Here is a 22,496-nt window from a genome sequence, read left to right on the forward strand (position 1 = left end):
CCTGAAAAGCGAGGGAAAGTATTTTCACGGAAGAGTAATTTCAAAGCTTAGCAAACCTAGAAACCAGGGGGTTTAATTACTTATTCATGTGGGAAGCACCCAGACAGGAGAGGCCGAGGAACGGGACACAAAACAGAAGTCTCTGCGTCATTTGTTAATGCTTAAATCTGAAAACTGTGACTCTGATTATAACACGTTAAAAAGCCCACATTAGGACAAAACAGTCACATGGGCTTTCTCTCTCTCTGAACTGATTCCTTTATCTTCAGTTTATTCTTGCCTTCTGCTCTGCCAAATATCAAAAGCTTTGTTTCAGCAAGTCATGTAGCCTCTGAGAGTTACTTCCCATCACTGTTCTTATCACACACTGTTCTTATACACAGAATTTTTTGCTAAGTCACCTGCTGTATAACTGTGATAGGCGGAATAATGGCGCCCCCAAAGATATCCACATCCTAATCCGGGAACCTGTGAAGCTGTCCTGTGGCAAGGGGGAATTAAAGGCTGCAGATGGTATTAACGTTGCTAATCAACGGACTTTAAGACAAGGAAATTAACCTGGATTATCCAGGTGAGCCCAATGTAATCACAAGGTTTTATAAGTGAGAGAGGGAGAAAGGAGAATCAGTGTCAGAGTGATTGGGTGTGAGAAAGACGTGCCCGGCGCGACTGGCTTTGAAGATGGAAGCAGGCCCGAGCCGGGAAATGCAGGGAGACCTCTAGAAGCTAGAAAAGGTAAAAGAAACAGATGCTTCATTGGAGCTTCCCTGCTGCCGCTTTGACTTTAGCCTGCTGAGACCCATACCAGAAAGCAAGGTATTAGATTTGTGTCGTTTCAAGCCTCCAGGTCTCTGCAAATTCTGCTAACGGTGGCGATAGGGAACTCATCCAACAGCTATTTACAAGAGTTGGAGAGGAAAGGGCCTTCATTTTTATTATCTTGCTTAAAAACAGCAGTTTGAACTAAAAAATTCCTAAAACTAAAGGGAACTCCCCCACCGCCTGCCGTGACACCTGGGCGTGGCTGCCACCTGCCCCTCCACGAGCCTTCCTTGAGGTGGCTGCTACCTTTCTCCCAGCTCAGGGGCTACTCCTCAGGTTGGGACTGTGGCTGCACAAGGGGTGCCAGAACCCAGGCCGCTGAGAGGCCATTTAGGACGTTCTCAGAAGTTGACTATTTGCTCAACAGCATTTCCACCAGGATAATCATGTGGATAATACCAGGTAATTGCGAGGCTTCCCTTCTTTGAAGGAACTATTTCAAACCTTTTTCACAGTATAATTTTATTTTGCAAGGAAAGAAAAACAGCTTGAAGATATTTCTTATCCAAAATAGCCCAGTATCTTGAAACCTACAAAGGACTTTATATGTTGTCAGCTGTTGATTATCAAGGCACTGATTAGCCAATTTGTGGTGCTTTGAAATTAAGAATTTCTGGTACCTTGGCCTCCATCCAGCTGCCTACCTTTTGCCTGTTGCCTTAGTTCATTGCTATCGCCTGTTGACGGGAGAGGGAAGGAGAGAAGACTTGATCATTGTGTCTGTCACCCTAAATAAGATCTCCTTACCTAAGAGTCTGACACTTCCAGTTTTCTTAGAGACAGAAAGAGCTAATCTGGCCAAAAATAGAGGCCAGAACTAATCGTAAGCAACAAAGGGAAATCATACTTTTCAAAAATCAATAGTGAGTTTCCCCTACACTGAAGAGCTTTTCTTAATTATAAAAGTTATTCATGTTTGTTGTAAAAAGAAAACAGAACTATATAGATTATATGTAATTTATGTAATATACATTACATAAAACCAACAGCTACTTCCATTATTCACTTACTCATCTGTATTTGAAAACAGTTTTGTTTCAGTTTTGCATTTGTTCCCTTCCCTGTTGCTCGCTTCATATTTGCTTCAAAGGCTGTAAAAGCAGCTCTAAAGAGCTGTGTGTGGCCTTAGGGTAGGGAGTTTCACAGACTATTTATTTCTATTCATCATTAGCACACTGAAACATAAATCACTACCACAAATTTTCCCCTCACCCCTGACCAGGGCTTCTATGTGTACTGAAAACGGTTATGTGGGTGTGACTTAGAGAACGATCACATGCAGTAAAGTCATGTTGCCACATTTTCTGCACATTCTGTAACCAGAAACGATTTGATAAGATGTATGTTCTAGGCGAGCTTGTTTTTACATTTAATGCTTGCTTTCTGTAACATGAAGTAAATATGCTGTATGTTGAATGCAGTTGGTCCTGAGTGATACAACACAAGTAAATGCTTTGAGCTCAAAAATGATGCAGGTGGTTCCAAAAGTTATATGGAATTGCACAGATATCCTAAATGCACTTTTGAGTAAATTTCTCAACTACTGGAGGTGGTGCAGCTACTTCAGTCCCCTTTCGGCACAGCGTATGTTTTTATCCATGTATGTCATCCACCATTTCAAGTGATGGAAGAGATCGCTCCCCGTCTTAGTTTCCTCTTGGGGGAAGGGGATGTACAAGCACTAGCTAGCGCTGGGAAGAGGTGGTCGTCTAAATTATGGCAAAAGAAGCATAATTGTGACATTTCAACATGAGCTGGGTGAGTGAATCACCAAACGAGTCACAGCAAGTTAATAATCAGTGAGGTTGGAGAAAAATGGTACAGATGAACCGGTTTGCAGGGCAGAAATTGAGACACAGATGTAGAGAACAAACGTATGGACACCAAGGGGGGAAAGCAGCGGCAAGTGGGGAAGGTGGTGTGATGAATCGGACTATTAGGATTGACATGTATACACTGATGTGTATAAAATTGATGACTGGACTTCCCTGGTGGTACAGTGGTTGAGAATCTGCCTGCTAACGCAGGGGACATGGGTTCGAGCCCTGGTCTTGGAAGATCCCACATGCCGCAGAGCAACTAGGCCTGTGAGCCACAACTACTGAGCCTGCGCGTCTGGAGCCTGTGCTCCGCAACAAGAGAGGCCGCGATAGTGAGAGGCCCGCGCACCGCAATGAAGAGCAGCTCCCGCTTGCCACAACTAGAGGAAGCCCTCGCACAGAAACGAGACCCAACACAGTCAAAAATAAATAAATTTTTTAAAAAATTGATGACTAATAAGAACCTGCTGTATAAAAAATAAAATAAAATTCAAAAGCTCAAAAAAAAAACGAACAGAATGAATGAACAGAATCTAATTCAAAATATAAGATAACAAAACATTTTAAAAATTAAAAAAATCAGTGAGGTTGGAGATTGAAATTTTATTTGGGGAAGGCTATCAAAATAGGACCCATAGGAAAGTAAGTCCCTTTAACTAGAAATATGGAATAGCAACACTGCAATGGTGTGCATCTGAAAAGTGAATAAATAGATACTAAGAGCAAGTGAGTCAGAAGCACATGAGTGGTTGAACTCCAGAGACCAGATCAAGCCATGCAGCTTAATACCATCACATGATCTGCCCCGAGGCCCATATTTAATGAAAATAAGGAGTGGAGCACAGCAAAAACCAGAACACTGTTGCTCTTAGCGGATGGAGCCAGAGGAGTTACAAGTTAAACCTTGATTGCCGGGATCCGTGAGAATTCAGCATGGAATGTCTCTACTGTTTCCTGGGATTTCTGCTGCTGGCTGCAAGACTGCCACTTGATGCTGCCAAACGTGAGTAACTGTCCATTTCTGTATTTTTAACCCATTCTCTGGCTATTGTCTGAAGTGATGGGTTTGTCTGAAGTAACTCTGCCTGAGCCCAAAGTTGGACTTTAGGAAGATTTCACGCTCACTTGTTTCTTCTTCTGAAAACCGTTGGGGATGTTGAAAGTACGGCAGAATGCGTTCAGTCCCCATTCTTTGCTCCAGGCTCTTGAAGTGAAAGACGTGCAGCCCCTCTGCTGTGGAGCTTTTTTCTATCAAAATTGCCACCCACTCTGTTAGAGACATTGCGGGGGGGGGGGCGGTGATGAAGGGCACAGTCTCTGGCTTGAGACCACAGCAACGCTACCCACTAAATTTTGTTTCGTTGCCATCCAACAGGAAAGAGCCTCAGATGAAATGGGGCCCAAAATCTGGAATCAGACTTTCTAATAATCCCAACCCAGAAGCTATCGCCAATCCTGCTGAAGGAATTCCCTGGTGGTTTGGACTCCACGCTTTCACTGCCGAGGGCCCAGCTTTGATCCCTGGTCAGGGAACTAAGATCCCACAAGCCGCTTGACAAAAAAAAATCCTGCTGATAGGTTTTCACAGACCTGCAGGAGTTTGCTGCCACTGTAGTGAGGATACTGAGAAAAGCGCTAAAGCCCTGGGTCTCTTTTCTAGTTAGAGTAGAGGCTGGGGACTTTTTAACAATGCTGATGCCCAGATCAATGAGATGAGAATCTTTGGAGGTGGGGTTGGAGCATCCTTGTTTAAAAATCTCCTCTTGTGTTTGGAACGGAAGCCAGAGCTGCGAGCCACTGAGCTCACCGGTGGCCCACTTGTCCAGTCCAGGGGATGGGCGGCCATGGCAGCCCCTATCCTCCAGTGGAGTGGGAGAAGGAAGTGAATTAGACATCTCCCAGAAGGTCCACTCCACCTCACTCCAGTAGAGTGACAACGTTCCCTGGAGGAAAAGTCCTGATTTTGCCAGACGACCCCACGGGAGGGAGGGGGGGAAGGTAGGCGCTGAGAAGGGACCCACCATGTGTGCTCACTGAGCTGGCCGCCTTAAATCAGTCGGCTAGTCCTCACAGCCCCCTTTGTGGAGCACATGGTCCTCCCACTCTTTAACGGGTGAGCAAACGAGCCCAGGTCCGGCTTTTCACCTGCTGGGCCCAGATCTGAGAGTGGAGGATCCTGGACACACGTGCACGCGTTCCTCTCACTCCTCCCAGCGGGAGAGAAAAGCCCTACAGCGAAGAGGTCTTTGCAGAGTGCGATGCCCGGCGGCGGCTGGGTGGAGGAGAAAGAGAGGGGGGCGCTGCAGGCTCGTGGAATGGGGGGTGGGGGGCGCTGGGCGCGCCGGGAGCCCGCGGTGCTGGGGTTCCGGGATGGGGACCTGGGCTGGGGGGTAGGGGAGGAGAGTGTCGGGAGGCCAGTTGTGCCGCCAGCGCTGAGGCCGGTGACGGGGCAGGAAGAGGAGCAGTGACTTTGACCCAGGAGCCCAGATGCAGGGGCTGTGCCGGCGCGGGGCCGGGCCGGAGAGCGGCGACCAGGGATTTGTCACTCGTCTGGGCCGCACGGGGCCTTGCAACAGCCCCGGGAGGCCGGGCAAGCTGGCGCTGTTCCCCTGTCCCAGGCAAGGGGGAAGGGCCGCACGGCGGATACGAGGACGAGGAAGGCTTTCGTGGCAGCCGCTGTCCTTCCTGCCAGCCGTGGGGCTGGACCACGAGTGACTGGCCCCTGCACCTAATTCTAGCCTCCGGTCCACCAGCACCCCCTTGCTCTGCTCAGCAAGGCAGATCAGCCTGAGGCTGGCCGGCAGTTTGAGAGGAGGCCCAACCTATTACCACGTAACAAAACCTGCTGTGCCTGGCTTCACCTTGCCTTAAGAAGAAATATCCTGGCCGCAAAAAATAAGGATGGGTAGAATTTAGCAGTATATAAGACACCAAGGGATTCCTTGCCATTTTCCAGTCACAGCCGTGGTAAAAAGAGGAAGGAGAGGCTATTGACAGAGTAGCTCACAAGTGGCCAAGCCGCCATGTCTCTGCTAGTAGAGCAGAGCGTCCGAAGGGTAGAGGGAACAGCCACAGGGGTGCTGGGTGTGACCCCATTTACCTTCACATCTATTCCCCTCCCCACTTTCTTTTTTGAAGTCTTACTGTTGGGGTTTTTTTATTTTATTTTTTAATTCTACTTTTTATTTTGAGGTTATTATAGATTCCCATGCACTTTCAAGAAATAATACAAAGAGGTCCCCGCTATGTACTCTTTACGGGGTTTCTCCCAATGGTAACATTTTGCAAAGTTGTAGTACAATGTGGCAACCAAGATATTGACCTTGACACGGTCAAAATACAGAACAGTCACCTCACCACAAAGATCTAAACCCACTTCCCTTTCCCACTCCACCCAACCCCCAGCCCCTGGCAACCACTAATCCATTCTCTAGTTTTATAATTTTGTAACTTCAAGAACGTTAGAGAAATGGAATCATACAGTATGTAATTTAGGGGAACTGGCTCTTTTTTACTCAACATAATTTATTGAGGTTGTTGTGTGTATCAGTAGCCAGTTCTTTATCACTGAGGGGTATGCCGGACTACATGGATGTACCACAGTTTAGCCATTCGCCCACTGAAAGATTTCTGGGTTGTTGCAGCTTAGGCTATTATGAGTAAAGCTGCTCTGAACATTAATGTATAGGTTTTTATGTGAACATAAGTTTCCATTTTTCTGGGACAAATGCCCATGAGTACGACTGCTTGGTTGCATAGTAATTGCATGTTTAGTTTTACAAGAAACTGCCAGACCGTTTTCCAGAATGGCGGTACCATTTCCACCAGCAGTGTATGAGTGATTCAGTTTCTCTACATCTTCACCTACATCTGATGTCATTTGTTTTTAATAAATTTATTTATTCTACTTTTGGCTGCATTGGGTCTTCGTTGATGCGTGTGGGCTTTCTCTAGTCAGGGCGAGCAGGGGCTACTCTTCGTTGTGGTGGTCAGGCTTCTCATTGCGGTGGCTTCTCTTGCTGCAGAGCACAGGCTCTAGGCACACGAGCTTCAGCAGTTGTGGTGCGGGGGCTCAGTAGTTGTGGCTCATGGGCTTAGTTGCTCTGTGGCATGTGGGATCTTCCTGGACCAGGGCTTGAACCCATGGTCCCTGCATTGGCAGGCAGATTCCTAACCACTGAGCCACCAGGGAAGCCCCTGATGTCAGTAGTTTTCATTTTAGTCTTTCTGATAGGTATGCAGTGATATCTCATTGTGGTTTTAATGTGCATTTACTCACTGGCTAATGATATTGAACATCTTTTCATGTGTTACTTTGTCTTCTGTACATCCACATCTGTGAAATGTCTGGTCAGGTCTTTTACCTGGATTATTTGATTTTTTAACACTGAGTTTTGAAAATCCTTTATATGTTCTAGATATTATTCCTGTTTTGGAAATGTGGTTTGCAAATATTTTTCTCCCTGTAATGTGCCTTTTTACCCTCTTCACATGGTATTTCACAGAGCAAAATTTTTTAATTTTAATGAGGCCCAGTTTATCAGTTTCTCCTGTTATAAATTATGGTGTTAAGTCTAAGAATTATAAAAAATTAAAAAAAATTAAAAATTACAAAATAATTTATAATTTTATAAAAATTATAATTTTTTATTTAAAAAAATAAAAAATAAAAAATTATAAATTTTGGTGTTAAGTCTAAGAATTCTTGCCTACCTAGAACCTGAAGATTTTTCCTATGTTTTTTACTTTTTTACAGTGCCATGTGTTGAAAGGCTATCTTTTCTCCATTGGATTATATTTGCAAAAATCCGTAGGGCATATCTGTGAGTCTATTTCTGGGTTTTATAGTCTGTTCTATGGGCCTATGTGTCTATTCCTTGTCACTTGCCTTTTAAGTTTGCATTTTTCCTTGATCTTTGACATTTATTTTTTTCAATTTATTTTTATTTATTTATTTATTTTTTGGCTGTGTTGGGTGTTCGTTGCTGCACACGGGCTTTCTCTAGTTGCGGCGAGCAGGGACTACTCTTCATTGCGGTGCCCGGGCTTCTCATTGTGGTGGCTTCTCTTGTTGCGGAGCATGGGCTCTAGAGCACGGGGGCTTCAGTGGATGCAGCGCATGGGCTCTAGAGCACAGGCTCAGTAGTTGTGGTGCACGGGCTTAGTTGCTCCGCAGCATGTGGTATCTTCCCGGGCCAGGGCTCGAACCCGTGTCCCCTGCATTGGCAGGTGGATTCTTAACCACTGTGCCACCAGGGAAGCCCAGACTTTTGACATTTAAAATCAGTGGAGAAATCTGTGTTTGGATTATGTTTCTGGAAACACTGACATTCACTCAGGATCTGAGGAAGAGGAAGACTTCGGAAGAGTAGAAAAAACTGATCCTGGGACTCAAAGATGCCAATCTTCATTTCTACTTGATTACAGATGACTCTGAGTGAATCGTATCACTTCTCTAGGCCTGAATTTCTTTCTTTTTTTTTTTTTTTTTTTTTGCGGTACGCGGGCCTCTCGCTATTGTGGCCTCTCCCGTTGCGGAGCACAGGCTCCGGACGCGCAGGCTCGGCGGCCATGGCTCACGGGCCCAGCTGCTCCGCGGCATGTGGGATCTTCCCGGACCGGGGCACGAACCCGTGTCCCCTGCATCGGCAGGTGGACTCTCAACCACTGCGCCACCAGGGAAGCCCTAGGCCTGAATTTCTTCGTCTGTAAATGAAAGGATTTGAACGAACTACTCTTAGTTCTTTCTATATAGAACATTCTACCATTCCATGACTCAACATTCAACTGAATTTCCAGTTATAATAAACATTTATTGATAAACATAAATTTCCTGCCCTCACTTTGTTCCTTTTTGGAAACAGATACTATCTCACAGTATCACAGGACATGTGGTTTTTTGCCTGATGTGAAGGTCCAGAGAAGAAACATGGCCTGAAATCCCACAGCCTGTTTCGTAGTGGGTTCTATAACTTCCAGCTCAATGTTCTTTCCCACTCCATCTGCCTCCATTATAAGAAGGCAATTACATGCTTCCCCTTCCTCCTACCAACAAAGAGGAATAGAAGGCAGAGGCTAGTGGCATCCATTCAGTATGGCTTCTCTGAGTACCTTCTAAATACCGCCCCTCATAGGAGGCCTCTTTCAGGATGTAAGAGAAAAGGCAGCGTTCCTGGCTCTGAGTCCATAACCAGACCAAGACACAAGACCATATGACTAGATGAGACAACAGTTTATAGCAGTGTATGATTAGGAGCTGGCAAGGGTTATAGACAATGGAGCTTTTGCCTGTGAGTAACAGATACTCAAATAGGTTGAGTAAGACGTTTATTGTCTCAATCCACCCAAAGGTAGACAAGGCTGGAGGAAGAGCTCAACAATATTGTCAAGGACTCTTTCTTTTCATCCATCTATTCTGACACCCTTGGTGTGCTGGCCTGCTTCCTCAGATTTTTTCCCTCATGGTTAAATATGGCTGTCACAGTCCAGGCATCACATCATTATACTACTGTCTCCAAAATCAATTCTCAGGAGGAAAAAATGGAGTTTTTTCCCACTTTTTTTTTTTTAATAATAGAGAAAAATGTTTCCCAGAGCCTCCATCAGACTTACACTCAGCTCCCGTCAGCCAGGATCTAATCATCAGTTCCTGCCCAAACTGTAAGGAAAGCTAGGAAAGTGATCCTCTAGAATTTTGAATCATTATGGTAAAAACTCTGCAACAAGAGAAAGAGGACAGGTGCAGGCAGGAACTGTCTGCTACAGTCCTCAAAGAAAGGACAGACAATGTGACCACCAGACTTATCAGGAAAGGCAAAAAGACAGACATCAAGATTGGAAAGAAATTTAAAAGAATTGGAATACTATAAACCCTGGAGCAACCACTCAAAACAAAGAGGTATAGCTAATAAGTCAATAATGCAGATAAAATGGAATCCAAAAATAATCCCAGTAAGTATAAGAAAAGAAGAAAAAAGGAATAAAGAACAGAATGGATAAATAGAAAACATATAGTAGACAAATCCCACAATATTGATAATTACATTAAATGTAAATTACCTAAACACTCCAAATAAAGGGTAAAAATTATTAGACTATTTTTTTAAAAAAAACCAATATGCTGTCTACAAGAAACCCACTTCAAATATAAAAATATTTATAGGTTAAAAGTAAAAGGATGGGGAGTTTCCTGGTGGCACAGTGGTTAAGAACCCTCCTGCCAATGGAGGGTACACAGGTTTGATCCCTGGTCTGGGAAGATTCCACATGCCACAGAGCAACTAAGCCGGTGCACCACAACTGCTGAGCCTGTGCTCTAAAGCTCGTGAGCCACAACTACTGAGCCCGTGAGCCACAACTACTGAGCCCGTGTGCCACAACTACTGAAGCCCACGCGCCTAGGGCCTGTGCTTCGCAGCAAGAGAAGCCACCACAATGAGAAGCCTGAGCACCACAATGAAGAGTAGCCCCCACTCGCCACAACTAGAGAAATCCCGCGTGCAGCAATGAAGACCCAAGACAGCCAAAAATAAATATTAATTAATTAATTAAAAAAATTTTAAATATGTAAAACAAAGTAAAAGGATGGAAAAAGATGTACCAGTTAAACACTAAGCACTAATATCAAAGTATTCTTCAGAACAAGGAATATTAGCAAAGAAAAAAAAGCCAATTCCTAATGTTAAAAGGGTCAATTCATCAAGAAGACTTAACAATTTAAAATAGAGCTTCAAAATACATAAAGCAGATAATGCCAACTGAAAGACAAAGTTGGCAAATTGGCACATCCATAATTACAGTTGAAGATTTCAACGTTCCTCTTTCAGTAACGAAATAACAAGCACACAGAAAATCAACAGGAACAGAGAAGTTGCCAAAGACAATACCAACCAGCTTGACATAAGTGACATTAAAAAAACACAATACTACACAACTGTATATGGAACGTTCACCAAGACAGACCATGTGCTGGGCCATAAAAACATTTGTTCAGCAGTGGGCCCTCCAGGACTGGTACATGTCTCCTGGAACCTTGGAGGCATTCCTCAGCCTGGTACTCCTTGAGCCAAGTAAACCATTCAGAATGGAAAAAGATGAAAAACTGTTCTGAAGATCATTGGCATCACTGTCTTTCCTAATGATAGTGTATCAAATCCAAATATTCAGAAGACATGTTTTGAGAAACCAAATGATGTCTAAGAAATGCTGACATTCAAAACTTTTCCTTGATCCACTTAAAGTACGTAAAGAGATAGGGTCTAGGGTCTGAGTACTTGTATTCAAGGTATTTCCAGTACACATTTTTTTAAAAAGCACCTTCTATCTGCTTCACATATTGGAAATATTATGTATGTGCTTTCCAATCTTATGAAGTGAAAAGTTGCTTTAACCATTGTTAGATAATACTAAATGAGAGATGAGGTAGACAAAATAATTTTTTTTTCCAATATTTTTATAGGCGTTCATGATGTGCTGAGCAATGAAAGACCTTCTGATTATATGCGGGAGCACAGGCAATTAAATGGCTGGTCATCAGATGAAAATGACTGGAATGAAAAACTCTATCCAGTGTGGAAGAGGGGAGACTCGAGGTGGAAAAACTCTTGGAAAGGTAAATCAAAAGACTCAACCAAAACAACTGTAATTTCTTTTTTTTTTAATTTCAAGTGTACAACATAGTGATTCAATTTTTTCTAACTGAAGTATAGTTAATTTACAATGTTGTGTTAATTTCTGCTTACAGCCAAGTGATTCCGATATATATTTATTTATATGTTCATATATAAATGAAGACACACATTCTTTTTTTTAATATTCTTTTCCATTATGGTTTATCTCAGGATATTGAATATAGTTCTATAGCTCCCTGCGCTATACAGTAGGACCTTGTTGTTTATCCATTCTATATGTAACAGTTTGCATCTGCCGACCCCAAACTCCCAGTCCATCCCTCCCCAACCTCTCCTCCCCCTTGGCAATAACAAGTCCGTTCTCTATGTCTGTGAGTCTCTTTCTGTTTCGTAGATAGGTTCGTGTCATATTTTAAATTCCACACATAAGTGCTATCGTATGGTATTTGTCTTTCTCTTTCTGACTTCACTTAGTATGATAAACTCTAGGTCCATCCATGTTGCTGCAAATGGCATTATTTCATTCTTTTTTATGGCTGAGTAGTAGTCTATTGTATATCTGTACCACATCTTCTTTATCCATGCATCTGTTGATGGACATGTAGGTTGTTCCATGTGTTGGCTACTGTGAACAGTGCTGCTGTGAACATAGGGGATCATGTATCTTGTTGAATTATAATTTTGTCTGGCTATAGTCCCAGGAGTGGGATTGCTGGGTCATGTGGTAATTCTATTTTTAGTTTTTTGAAGAACTTCCATACTGTTTTCCATAGTAACTGTACCAATTTACATTCCCACTAACAGTGTAAGAGGGTTCCCTTTCCTCCACACCCTCTCCAGCATTTATTATTTCTGGACTTTTTGTTGATGGCCATTCTGACTGGTGTGAGTTGATACCTCACTGTAGTTTTGATTTACATTTCTCTAATAATTAGCAATATTGAGCATCTTTTCATGTTCCTATTGGCCATCTGTATGTCTTCTTTGGAGACATGTCTAGTTAGGTCTTCTGCCCATTTTCCGATTGGGTTGTTTGATTTTTGTTGTTGAGTTGTATGAGCTGTTTGTATATTCTGGAAATTAATCCCTTGTCAGTCACATCGTTTGCAAATATTTTCTCCCATTCCGCAGGCTGTCTTCTAATTTTGTTTATGGTTCCCTTGGCTGTGCAAAAGCTTGTAAGTTTGATTCGGTTGCATCCACCAAACAGCTGTAATTTCTTATTTCAGTTAGTCTTGTAGATTGCAGATCACAGGGCTCATGGTGCGTCCATGAATGACAGCACTCTAGCTACCAAGTGGGAGGCACCTGGATTTGGCAATCTTTCCTTTATCTCAACACTATCACTTTCTAAACTCCTCTCCCCCACCACACGCACAGTAATATCGCCTTAGAAATTTGCAACTGGTGCCTCTTGGAAGATTTCGAAGAGCAAGCAGGTTTGGCCTCAAACTTAAGTAACTGATGTGGGAATGGTCATCTTCAGAAGTTCTGAGACTCCAGGGCACTTTGACCATCTCAAAAGTGTGGTTTCTCAGAAAGTTAATATCTTTCTGTTCATATCAAAAGCCAATGAATCCTTCAGTCATTGGTCTTGAAATTGAAAATTGCAAACCTTTAATACCTGTCTCCTCAATCCAATTAAATAGATTTTTAATTATTTTAAGGAAATGTTCTTTCTGTGGTTAGAGAGTTCTTCAATTGGTCTGACTTTTTAAGTTTGTCTTCTGGAATGTTGTACTCTGACAGCAAAAGTGAAGAATTCTGCAAATAGTTTGTAAAGAGGCATAAGGATCCTCTGGTTCTTATTTGTAGATTTAACTTTACTTTTTTTTGTTTATCAGTGAAAGGGAACAGAGGTGTTTGATTGAGCTCCACTTTTCTATGTCCTAGGAGGCCGCGTGCAGGCACTCCTTACCAGTGATGCGCCGGCACTGGTGGGCTCAACTATAACATTCGCAGTGAACCTGGTATTCCCCAGATGCCAACAGGAAGGTGCCAGTGGCAACATAGTCTATGAGAAGAACTTCAGAAACGGTAAGGAATGTTAGTCACATTACAGGAACATGCTAGTTCTCCTAACTACTGGAGACCCTCCTCATAAACCTTAATGCTCACAGGTACTTCTATAAATGCAAGATGCTGCAGTTGTCCCTTGTCACCCCCTCCTCAAGTTGGATGACAGGGAATGTGAATATGTCCCTCCATCAACATCAGTCAAATCCATTTCGGCCAATGGGTGTCTCTCCACTACTTGGAACTCTCCTCAAATCTACGTTGGGAGGCTTGGCCTTTTTTTTTTGGCTGCCCTTTGCTGCATGTGGGATCTTAGTTCCCTGACCAGGCATCGAACCCATGCCCCCCTGCACTGGGAGCTTGGAGTCTTAACCACTGGACCGCCAGGGAAGTCCCGAGGCTTGGCCTTTTCTTAGTGCCCAGTTGATTGGACAGAGAATACCTTGTTGATTCTCAGATTTGGGTTTTATTACTTGGACTTCTTCTGGCTACTCAAAGAATAGTCAGTTTGTCAGATCTTTGTTAATCAGATAGGCTTCTGCTCACAAGAATTCCTTAAACTGTGTGCCTAGCACAAATGTTAAGATGTGTCTATTTTGGTGTTGCTTTGCTCTTAGTTAAAGCAGATAAGCTCTTTGCCCATGTTAAAGAGCACAAATGATTACAAATACATCAAGGGGGATTATCTTGTTAGAAGTGTACAGCCTTAAAAGCTCAGGTAATTACTGAGATTCCTCAGTCAGTAACAAGGCTGATAAGTGCAGTTATGATCTCATTTTATTACTTAGAACTTCTGTGAAACAGTTGATGTGTTTATTTCTTATTAATTCTTCATCTTCCTATGAAGCAAACAATGAATTCTGTGTAGAAAGAGTTTGATAATTAAAAAGTGTTGTTTACAATCGTCTGTAGCATTTTTTCTTTCCTTCTAAAAAAGTTAATTCTTATGAATGTTTCAAATGGCAATCTAACCCTCTGAGCACTTTTATATGAAAGAGTCCTTGTGACTTATGAAAAGTTATATAAAGTATATATCACCACTAGAAGAAACTAGAATTTTTGAAGAAATGGCTAATTCCAGGTGTAGGACAGGGAAAGTACCACATGAACCAGGGACATCTTGTTGTCCCAGAAAACAATGGAGTAATGGGGACATGTCACAGGGACACGGAAGGCAGCTAGAGGGGCTCCTACTGGCCATATTTGGAACAATTTAAGAATAAAAAAATAATGGCTGTAGTAGATTGATAAATAAAAAGGCTCTTCATAAATGTCAGTGACATAAAAAAAACAAGAGGGTGGGGGGATTGTTCTAGATGAAAAGATATTGATCATGACTTGTTTAAAATGGAAAACTGATGTTTTCCCAAACATACAGAAAAGTAGAAAGCAGGTACTACGAGATTCAACAAATGTAACATTTTTTTCCTGTTTCCATCTATCTATCTACCTATCTATGTATCTATCATCTATCTACATTTCTAGGCATATTTCTTTTTTTTTTTCTGAATCATTTGAAGAAACAAAATAGCCAAATGTATGATGTGACCCTTGACTGTGGTAGGCGTGGCGATGACGTGGTTATGTAAGAGAATGTCCTTATTCTTTGGAGATGTGTGCTGAAGTCTTTAGGAGAGGAGAGTCATGATGTCAAATGAATCAGGGAAAAAAAGCTACAGATAGAGAGAGTGTATCAAAGTAAAAAGATACAGCATCCCTCAGTTTGGTTTGAATATGCTTGTGATTTGGAGACCCAATATGAAGATAAACATATTAAGTGATAGCTCTAAATTTCCTGAAAAATTGCTTTATATAAAACTCATTGAAATATAACATGTAGGCAGAAAAATGCACAGGTCGTAAAGGTACCATTAGATGAATTCTGAATATTAGGGTTTTAGTTCTCCAACCATATTTAAATGAGTTATGAAAAAATATGAAAATGTGTTTAATTCAATGAAGAGCATTGAGTATTCTGAGTCAATCATGGCGTGTTCCTTTCTCTCTTTAGATACTGGTCCATCTCCTGACCCATATGTTTACAACTGGACAGCATGGACAGAGGATGGTGACTGGGGAAATGGCACCAGACAAGGCCATCACGGGAAGCCTTTCCCTCACCCCCGAAAATGGAATTTCGTCTTTGTGTTCCACACACTTGGTTGGACTTTTACAAACCCCCTTAGCTTCTTCTTTACCTTTCCTTCAAATTTTAAATTTTTTCTCTTTCCGTATTCTATAATTGAGAATTACAACCCTGGGAGTTTAACAACAGTTACTCTTTTAACTTTCCTTAGCTGGAGTGGAGGGTGGGGGATAAAAATTAAATCTTGGTTAGCCTTGCCATATCTCCAGGACATCAAATAATTAAAATGAGAAAAAAGACAGGTTCAGCTTTCTTATTTTAAGACAAAACTACTCAATTTTTTTCCGTCTAAAACAGTAATATGGGGCTTCCCTGGTGGCGCAGTGGTTGAGAATCCGCCTGCCGATGCAGGGGACACGGGTTCGTGCCCCGGTCCGGGAAGATCCCACATGCCGCGGAGCGGCTGGGCCCGTGAGCCATGGCCACTGAGCCTGCGCGTCCGGAGCCTGTGCTCCCCAACGGGAGAGGCCACAGCAGTGAGAGGCCCGCGTACTGGGGGAAAAAAAAAAAAACAGTAATATGAAAAATAATATTTATTTATTTGCATCGCACACGGATGGGCATTTGCTGATTTATTATTTAATTTTTTTATGTTTTTAAAAGAATTTTCAGAATTTAACTTATGCTCTTTGTAGGAAATTTGAAAAATGCAGAAAAACACAAATGAAAAATCAGTCACCATAATTCACACCAGAGATTATCATTGTTAACGTGATGGTGTTTTCTCTACCAGTATTTCTTTCTTTCTTTTTTCTTAGTATTTCTTGATTAAGATCATAAAATATATACATTTTGATCAATATCATGAGCATTGACTAAAATTCTTGCATGGCTTGTGGGGTCTTAGTTCCTTGACCAGGTATCAAACCCAGACCCCGGCAGTGAAAGCACCGAGTCCTAACCACTGGACCGCGTGAGAGTTCTCTAAACTTTTTTATATACATTATTTTAATGACTGCATAATATTCTATTGAGTAAAAGTATAATAATCTAACTACTCTTCTTCTTTGATGTAGCCTACCCTCTTTTTTTTTTTAACCACAAATGGTATCCACTTTGCTTTACTATTAGTGAAGTGATTTTTTTTTTTTAAGGAGGACTAAATTTAGGTTATCAGCAAAGCTGCTAAATTCTTAGTTAAAAATCTTACCAGGTGCCACCTGGCTCTGAGTATTGCAAATCTGCTACCAGCCATGCAGACTCCAAATCTCTAAATGTTTGGTCTGTCTTCATGAATTACAGACAGCTTCTCTTTCTTCAGTTAACTTACTTATAAATCAAAATAACATATTAATAATACATGGTCCAATTGAACAGAGTACAAAATATATAACAAGTACTATGCTCGTCTATTTAAATCAGCTGATTTAAAGCCGACTTTTTTCAGTCCCTTCATGGCCCCCAAGTGTCATAATTCCCCAAGTGTGATGATTTCTTTGACCTGACAGTTTGCATGGAGTCACTTAGGCTCACTAACACTCCAGATTCTGTTTAGCCTAGTTAACAACCATTAACTTAACCAGTTAAGATGTCTTTATTTAACATCAGTTTCCAGCCCAGAAACCGCTGTTTTCCTAACAAGATGGTTTTGAATTTCCATCTTCTGCTGAGGTCTCAGAGTTAACTAATATTTTTCCTCAGCCAAGCGCTGCCTCTGTGGTCGGTGCCAGAACTAACATTTCCTCACGTATCACTAATTCCAAGAGACACCTCTTCCCCCTGTAACCTCTAACAGAACTGGCTCTTCATTTCAAGGTAAAGGGGGATCGCAAGCCTTTCCTGACACTTTATTTTCTATTTTTTGGGCTGCAACTCGCGGCGTGTGGGATCTTAGTTCCCCGACCAGGGATCGAACCCGTGGCCCCTGCCGTGGAAGCACAGAATCTTAACCACTGGACCACCAGGGAAGTCGTCCCTTTCCTGACACCTTTGACCATGTGATGAACATGGTCTTTAAACATCTCCATCTCACAAGCATCCATCTTACAATACTTGTTGTTTCAATGACACATCTGTGCCAGGTGCCTCAAAAGGATTAGAAAAATCCTTGAGTCCTGAAGGAGAGGAATTACTTTCACTAGCTAGCCAGTGGCAGTTAGATTTAGGTTAGAGTTGGAGAAAGAAAAAGAAGGATTCAAGGGCCCTAGAAATGTTAATGGAACTACTCCGTTCCTTTTTATACCCACAATGCCCTGTTTGTTTTTCATCATTTACTGCATTTTTATAAACAAACACTACTAGAAGGTGGAGGATTCTAGTTCCCTAAAAGAAAAAAGTTACTTAACAATATAGCTGAACTACTAATATTGTTACAAAAATAAGGTAGATTTTTGGATATATTTTTAACTCCCTTGGACACCTACATCAAATGTATTTTCTGGGGGAAACATATGTATTTCAAGTGCCAGATCACTTCCTTATACAAATTATTTATTTGTAAACTAAGGACTAATGGCATCCCACTAAACAGCTCTTTTCATTTTAATCAACTGTATACAACTACATTTATGTTTGTGAGATTGTTTTATAAGGTTTTATATGAAAATGAGCACCGCCTTCTTTTCTGAAGGAGCCAGGACTGCATCCCCATCCTGTTTTCCCTTTCCCAGAACTATCTCTAAATGGCAGTTGTTATGCTTTAAGAAACATCAACTTTCTGTAATGATCATATAATGTAGCCAATAACTAAACATTTCCATCCTCTCAAAGGTCAGTATTTCCAGAAACTGGGACAGTGTTCAGTGAGAGTTTCTATAAACACAGCCAATGTGACTCTTGGCCCTCAAATCATGGAAGTAACAGTCTATAGAAGATACCGACGGGCGTACGTTCCCATAGCAAAAGTGAAAGATGTGTATGTGGTAACAGGTGAGTGGACTGAACTCTAAATTAACTGAGCGTGAGACACTTAGTTCTGATGATGTCAGTGGGTTAGAAAGAGTTCGAGCCAAGTATTCTGGGTTAGGTTAGATGTCATCTGGACTCCTTCTCAACCTTATATATTTAGTAACATATTCCATCTATGTTTTCCAGAACAACCTGGGGAAACTCTAGCACACTTGTATAAGAAAAGGGAAAATGATGCTGAATTATCCCTAATTTTAATTTCTAACGTTTTTAGTTTAAAAACATTAAAGTCATCCACTTAAAGTCAAGCAGTGGTGACTTTCTTTCTTTTTTTTTTTGGTGGGGGGGATATATCTTTTAGATCAGATTCCTGTATTTGTGACTATGTCCCAGAAGAACAATCGAAATTCATCTGATGAAACCTTCCTCAAGGACCTCCCCATTACGTTCGATGTCCTGATTCATGATCCCAGCCACTTCCTCAATGAGTCTGCCATTTACTACAAGTGGAACTTTGGGGATAATACTGGTCTGTTTGTTTCCAACAATCACACTTTGAACCACACCTATGTTCTCAATGGAACCTTCAGTCTCAACCTCACTGTGCAAGCTACAGTGCCTGGACCTTGTCCTTCACCTTCACCCAGACCTCCAAAAACCACCGCTTCTTTGGGTAAGTGTTTTCCAGGTCTTTTTTGTTGTCAGGGTTCCTTAACAGCCAGAAAAAAAATTCATGTGGGTTGTATAATTAGATCCTTAGTTAAAGAGACTGTGTAAAAACTCTGCAATGATTCCATTTTCTACCTGTTGATTTCGTTTAGCTACTTTATCACCGTTTTTAGTTGTTAGAGTTTGGAAGAAAGGAGAACGTGTTTAAAGTCACTTGGTGACTCGGATACAGCTCCTTGACCTTCCTAATTCTCACTGGCCCTTGTTATGCGTACGGATGCTTTCCCCCTTCTAGGCTGTCACATTTCTGTTTGCCTCCCTTTTTTTTTTGGTTAAGAAACATTGACCCCTTGTAAACATTCAGGCCGTCCCACTGTCCTTCCTCCCCCTCCCACATTTCCTTCCCACTTCCATTCTCCTCCCCACCGTGCCCACATCCACCCCATGTCCCATGAAAACTCAGCCACCCTTAAATGTAGCTTACAGATAGGCTCGAAAAAGAATGCACCTTGAGAATATTTCTTGGCTGGCAGGCTGGAAAGATTCCAGACACTACAATTATTCTAGATATAAGGCATAATTACTTAAATCCCACCTTCTAATAATAGTATATGAGGTCATTCAAGAAGTTCTTCAGAGTTTACTTTGTGAAGCATTAGCTTCCGTCTGATTCTACACCCTACCCCACACCATTACCATCCTTCCCCACTAAGCCGTGAGTACATCTTACCATGCCGGCATCCCGGGGATGGTAATAGACTGACATCCTCTCACTGGACACTAGAGGGCACCATCACCAAGTCGGGACAGAACACTCGACGATGATGTCCAGACTTGTTGCAATTGGTTTTTCTACCCAAACCTGTTAGATATAAATAATAAACTGTTATCAATAAGTGTGTTATTAATAAAACACACTTTTTATATTAATAAAAATATCTTGCTAAGTCACGCATATCTAAAGCAAGACATTATAAGTTATTACCGATTTTGATTAATTCTTTCTTGGAATGTTTTAAATTATAAAATTAATGCATGTCCCTTAATAAAACTTCAAATACAGAAATTTCAAATAAAAGTGAAAGCTCCTCTTCATGCTCTCCTCTCGAGAGTTAAACCCTGTTAAGGGTTGGTAGTGTTTCTTTCCGGATCTTTTTCTGTATATTTACAAACATATTCTATAAATACATATAGGATTTGTGGTTTTGATTTTTAGGTAGACGGGTTCATGAAATATGTATTCTACAGTTTGCCTTTTTTCATTTAACAAACATCATAGACATCTTCCCGTTATCAGTACATTTAAGTCTGACTCACTTGATTCAGTGGCTTATGTATTTAACCATTCTCTTACTGGTGGATGATTCAGTTAAACCTAATTCCAGTTGTAAATATAACTGCATTGAACAACTCGAAACATATAGCTTCGTTCTGGTATTTCTATAGGAGAGTCAATTTATTTATCTACAAGCATCGGTCTTCCTTACAAATAAGCAGACCAGGTGTAAAATTCAAAATAAATTACAGGTGCTTGTTACATCTGTCTAGAAATTCCTGAATGGTAAAAGTCTTAAGGTTAGGTTATTTAATGTTAGTCTATCTTGAATTGCATTTTTATAAAGCTAGCTTATTTTTCTTAGAACATATTTGTATCATAACATGCAAAAAATATATTTTAAGTCAATGAAAGAGTATTTTAAATTTGTTATTATTTTCTATAGGTTAGACCATAAGATATAAGGTAGCCATTTGTTGAATTTGTTAAATTTCATAGTGAAAGGAAACTGCCTGGCTTTATCTAAAGGTGTTAGATCAACCGTAATCAGCCCCAAAATGCCTTAGAGCAGCTGTGAGACTTAGGGAATGGAGGGATGGGAATACGTAATGGGACCCAAGGTGATGATAGGAGTCCGCCCATGACTTGAGAAAGGGGTTGGGGTACTTGTCCTCTGGAAGAGAGAACATTTTCAGCTATGCAGAGCATATTAACAGGCTTGGATTATTGAGCACTGGATTATTATTTGACCAAAAATTATGTTGTCTCTGCTATAGTAAGTGGCTTCAAAATGAGTACAGCTATTAAATAGAAACCAAATACAACCAAAGGAGTGAGACAGAAGCAGAGCTGAAGTGGTGATTCAGGAAGATAATTACATTATAGGGCAGACAGGTATGCTCTAGTTTTAAGCCACGCAATTCTCCTCCCTTAGGTAACCGTGCCATTGATCATTTCTGTGTACAAATCTAAAAAGAAAAACCTTTGTAAGACTGATGCACAAATCTAAAAAGAAAAACCTTTGTAAGACTGATGCCAATCAGTGTACTATTATATATAATATGTATATATCATATATATATCATATCATGTAGAACTTTCCCAAAGAATCAAAGGATCTCACACCATTCTCTGAGTAACAGGGACATAAATAGTGAATTAAGTAGGACGCTTACCTTCTTCCCCATCTGTCTTTTAAGGTGTTAGTTTTTCTCCATTAGCCCTTTAATCATACCTTGACTTTATATGTATAGATATAGATTTGACATTGTACATACCTCTGCAAAACTCCACATGCATTTTTATAAGCATTCTACCAAAGATAGAATCATGGACATTTATTAGTCATCTTTTATGAGAAGTTTTACTTTAAAAGATGGCAGGGTCATGATTCCGTGCTCTAACTTGACAGCTAAATTTCACCTGTCAAGACCTTCTAAAGGAGATTTCTAGGGAAGAGCCAGCCATCTTTAATACCCTTCACAAACATATCTTTTGCTTCGGAGCCCATCAGTTAAATCTCAGAATAGGAAGAATGATTACCCTGTAACTTCCACAGGACCACCGTGAAACTCAGGGGACACAGCCAAGCCTGCCGTAGCCAAGCCTGCTGATAAACCACTGCATCTGAATCCGGCATGGCATCAGAACCTTTCTGGGTTTTACCCAAACAACATTTCCCAAAGTGTGTGCCATGAAGCGCTACTTTCCAGAGATGCTCTGAGAACTTCTCTGCGAAGGTCCCTCTGAGCAAAGGAGCATCACAGGCACATTCATTCACCCACTAGAGGCTCTGAGGAGCCCTGGAGGAGTCTCCCAATTGGCTTCATACTTACATATCCCTGTGTCAGAGATGCAGCTCTTATGAAGCTTTGATTCCCCCCAAACTGGGTCCATTTTCATGCCTTTGGAAATTTGACACAGTAATGTTGTATTTTCAGTATTATATTTTCTTTCCAGTCTTTTTATCTTGTTAATGGAACACCAACACCTTAATTAGAGCTTTTTAAATTGTAACTAATAGAGCATTAAATTCTTTGCTCTAATCACACTCAAAGGGTTATTTTTCAACAGCATCTTGTATTCACTCCTTTCCTTCCCCACACCTCTGCTCATCATAGTGACTGTATGCCTTCTAGAATGTAAACTTAGGATCTATGAGACACTCAAACAGGGAAAGAATTGCCTTTTTCCATGTTGTTTCCTTCTTATCATTTAAAATTATCCACCTTAACATTTAAAATTACATATCTTATTACATATATATGTTA

At 41.2% G+C, this 22,496-nt stretch overlaps 1 protein-coding gene across 1 annotated transcript in view; it reads left to right on the forward strand.

The window, feature by feature from the left end:
- Positions 1-3,477: 3,477 nt before the first annotated feature.
- GPNMB (glycoprotein nmb) overlaps positions 3,478-22,496 on the forward strand; it is a 28,540-nt gene continuing 9,521 nt past the window's right edge. Inside the window, exons 1-6 of the mRNA XM_082661929.1 lie at positions 3,478-3,645; positions 11,101-11,253; positions 13,166-13,309; positions 15,300-15,449; positions 18,144-18,302; positions 18,643-18,954. Of these exons, the coding sequence (XP_082518055.1) occupies positions 3,576-3,645; positions 11,101-11,253; positions 13,166-13,309; positions 15,300-15,449; positions 18,144-18,302; positions 18,643-18,954 (988 nt within the window). The 5' untranslated portion in view covers positions 3,478-3,575. The remainder of the gene's footprint in view (positions 3,646-11,100; positions 11,254-13,165; positions 13,310-15,299; positions 15,450-18,143; positions 18,303-18,642; positions 18,955-22,496) is intronic.

Source organism: Grampus griseus (assembly GCF_964374135.1).
Source record: "Grampus griseus genome assembly, chromosome: 9".
NCBI classification, from domain to species: Eukaryota; Metazoa; Chordata; class Mammalia; order Artiodactyla; family Delphinidae; genus Grampus; species Grampus griseus.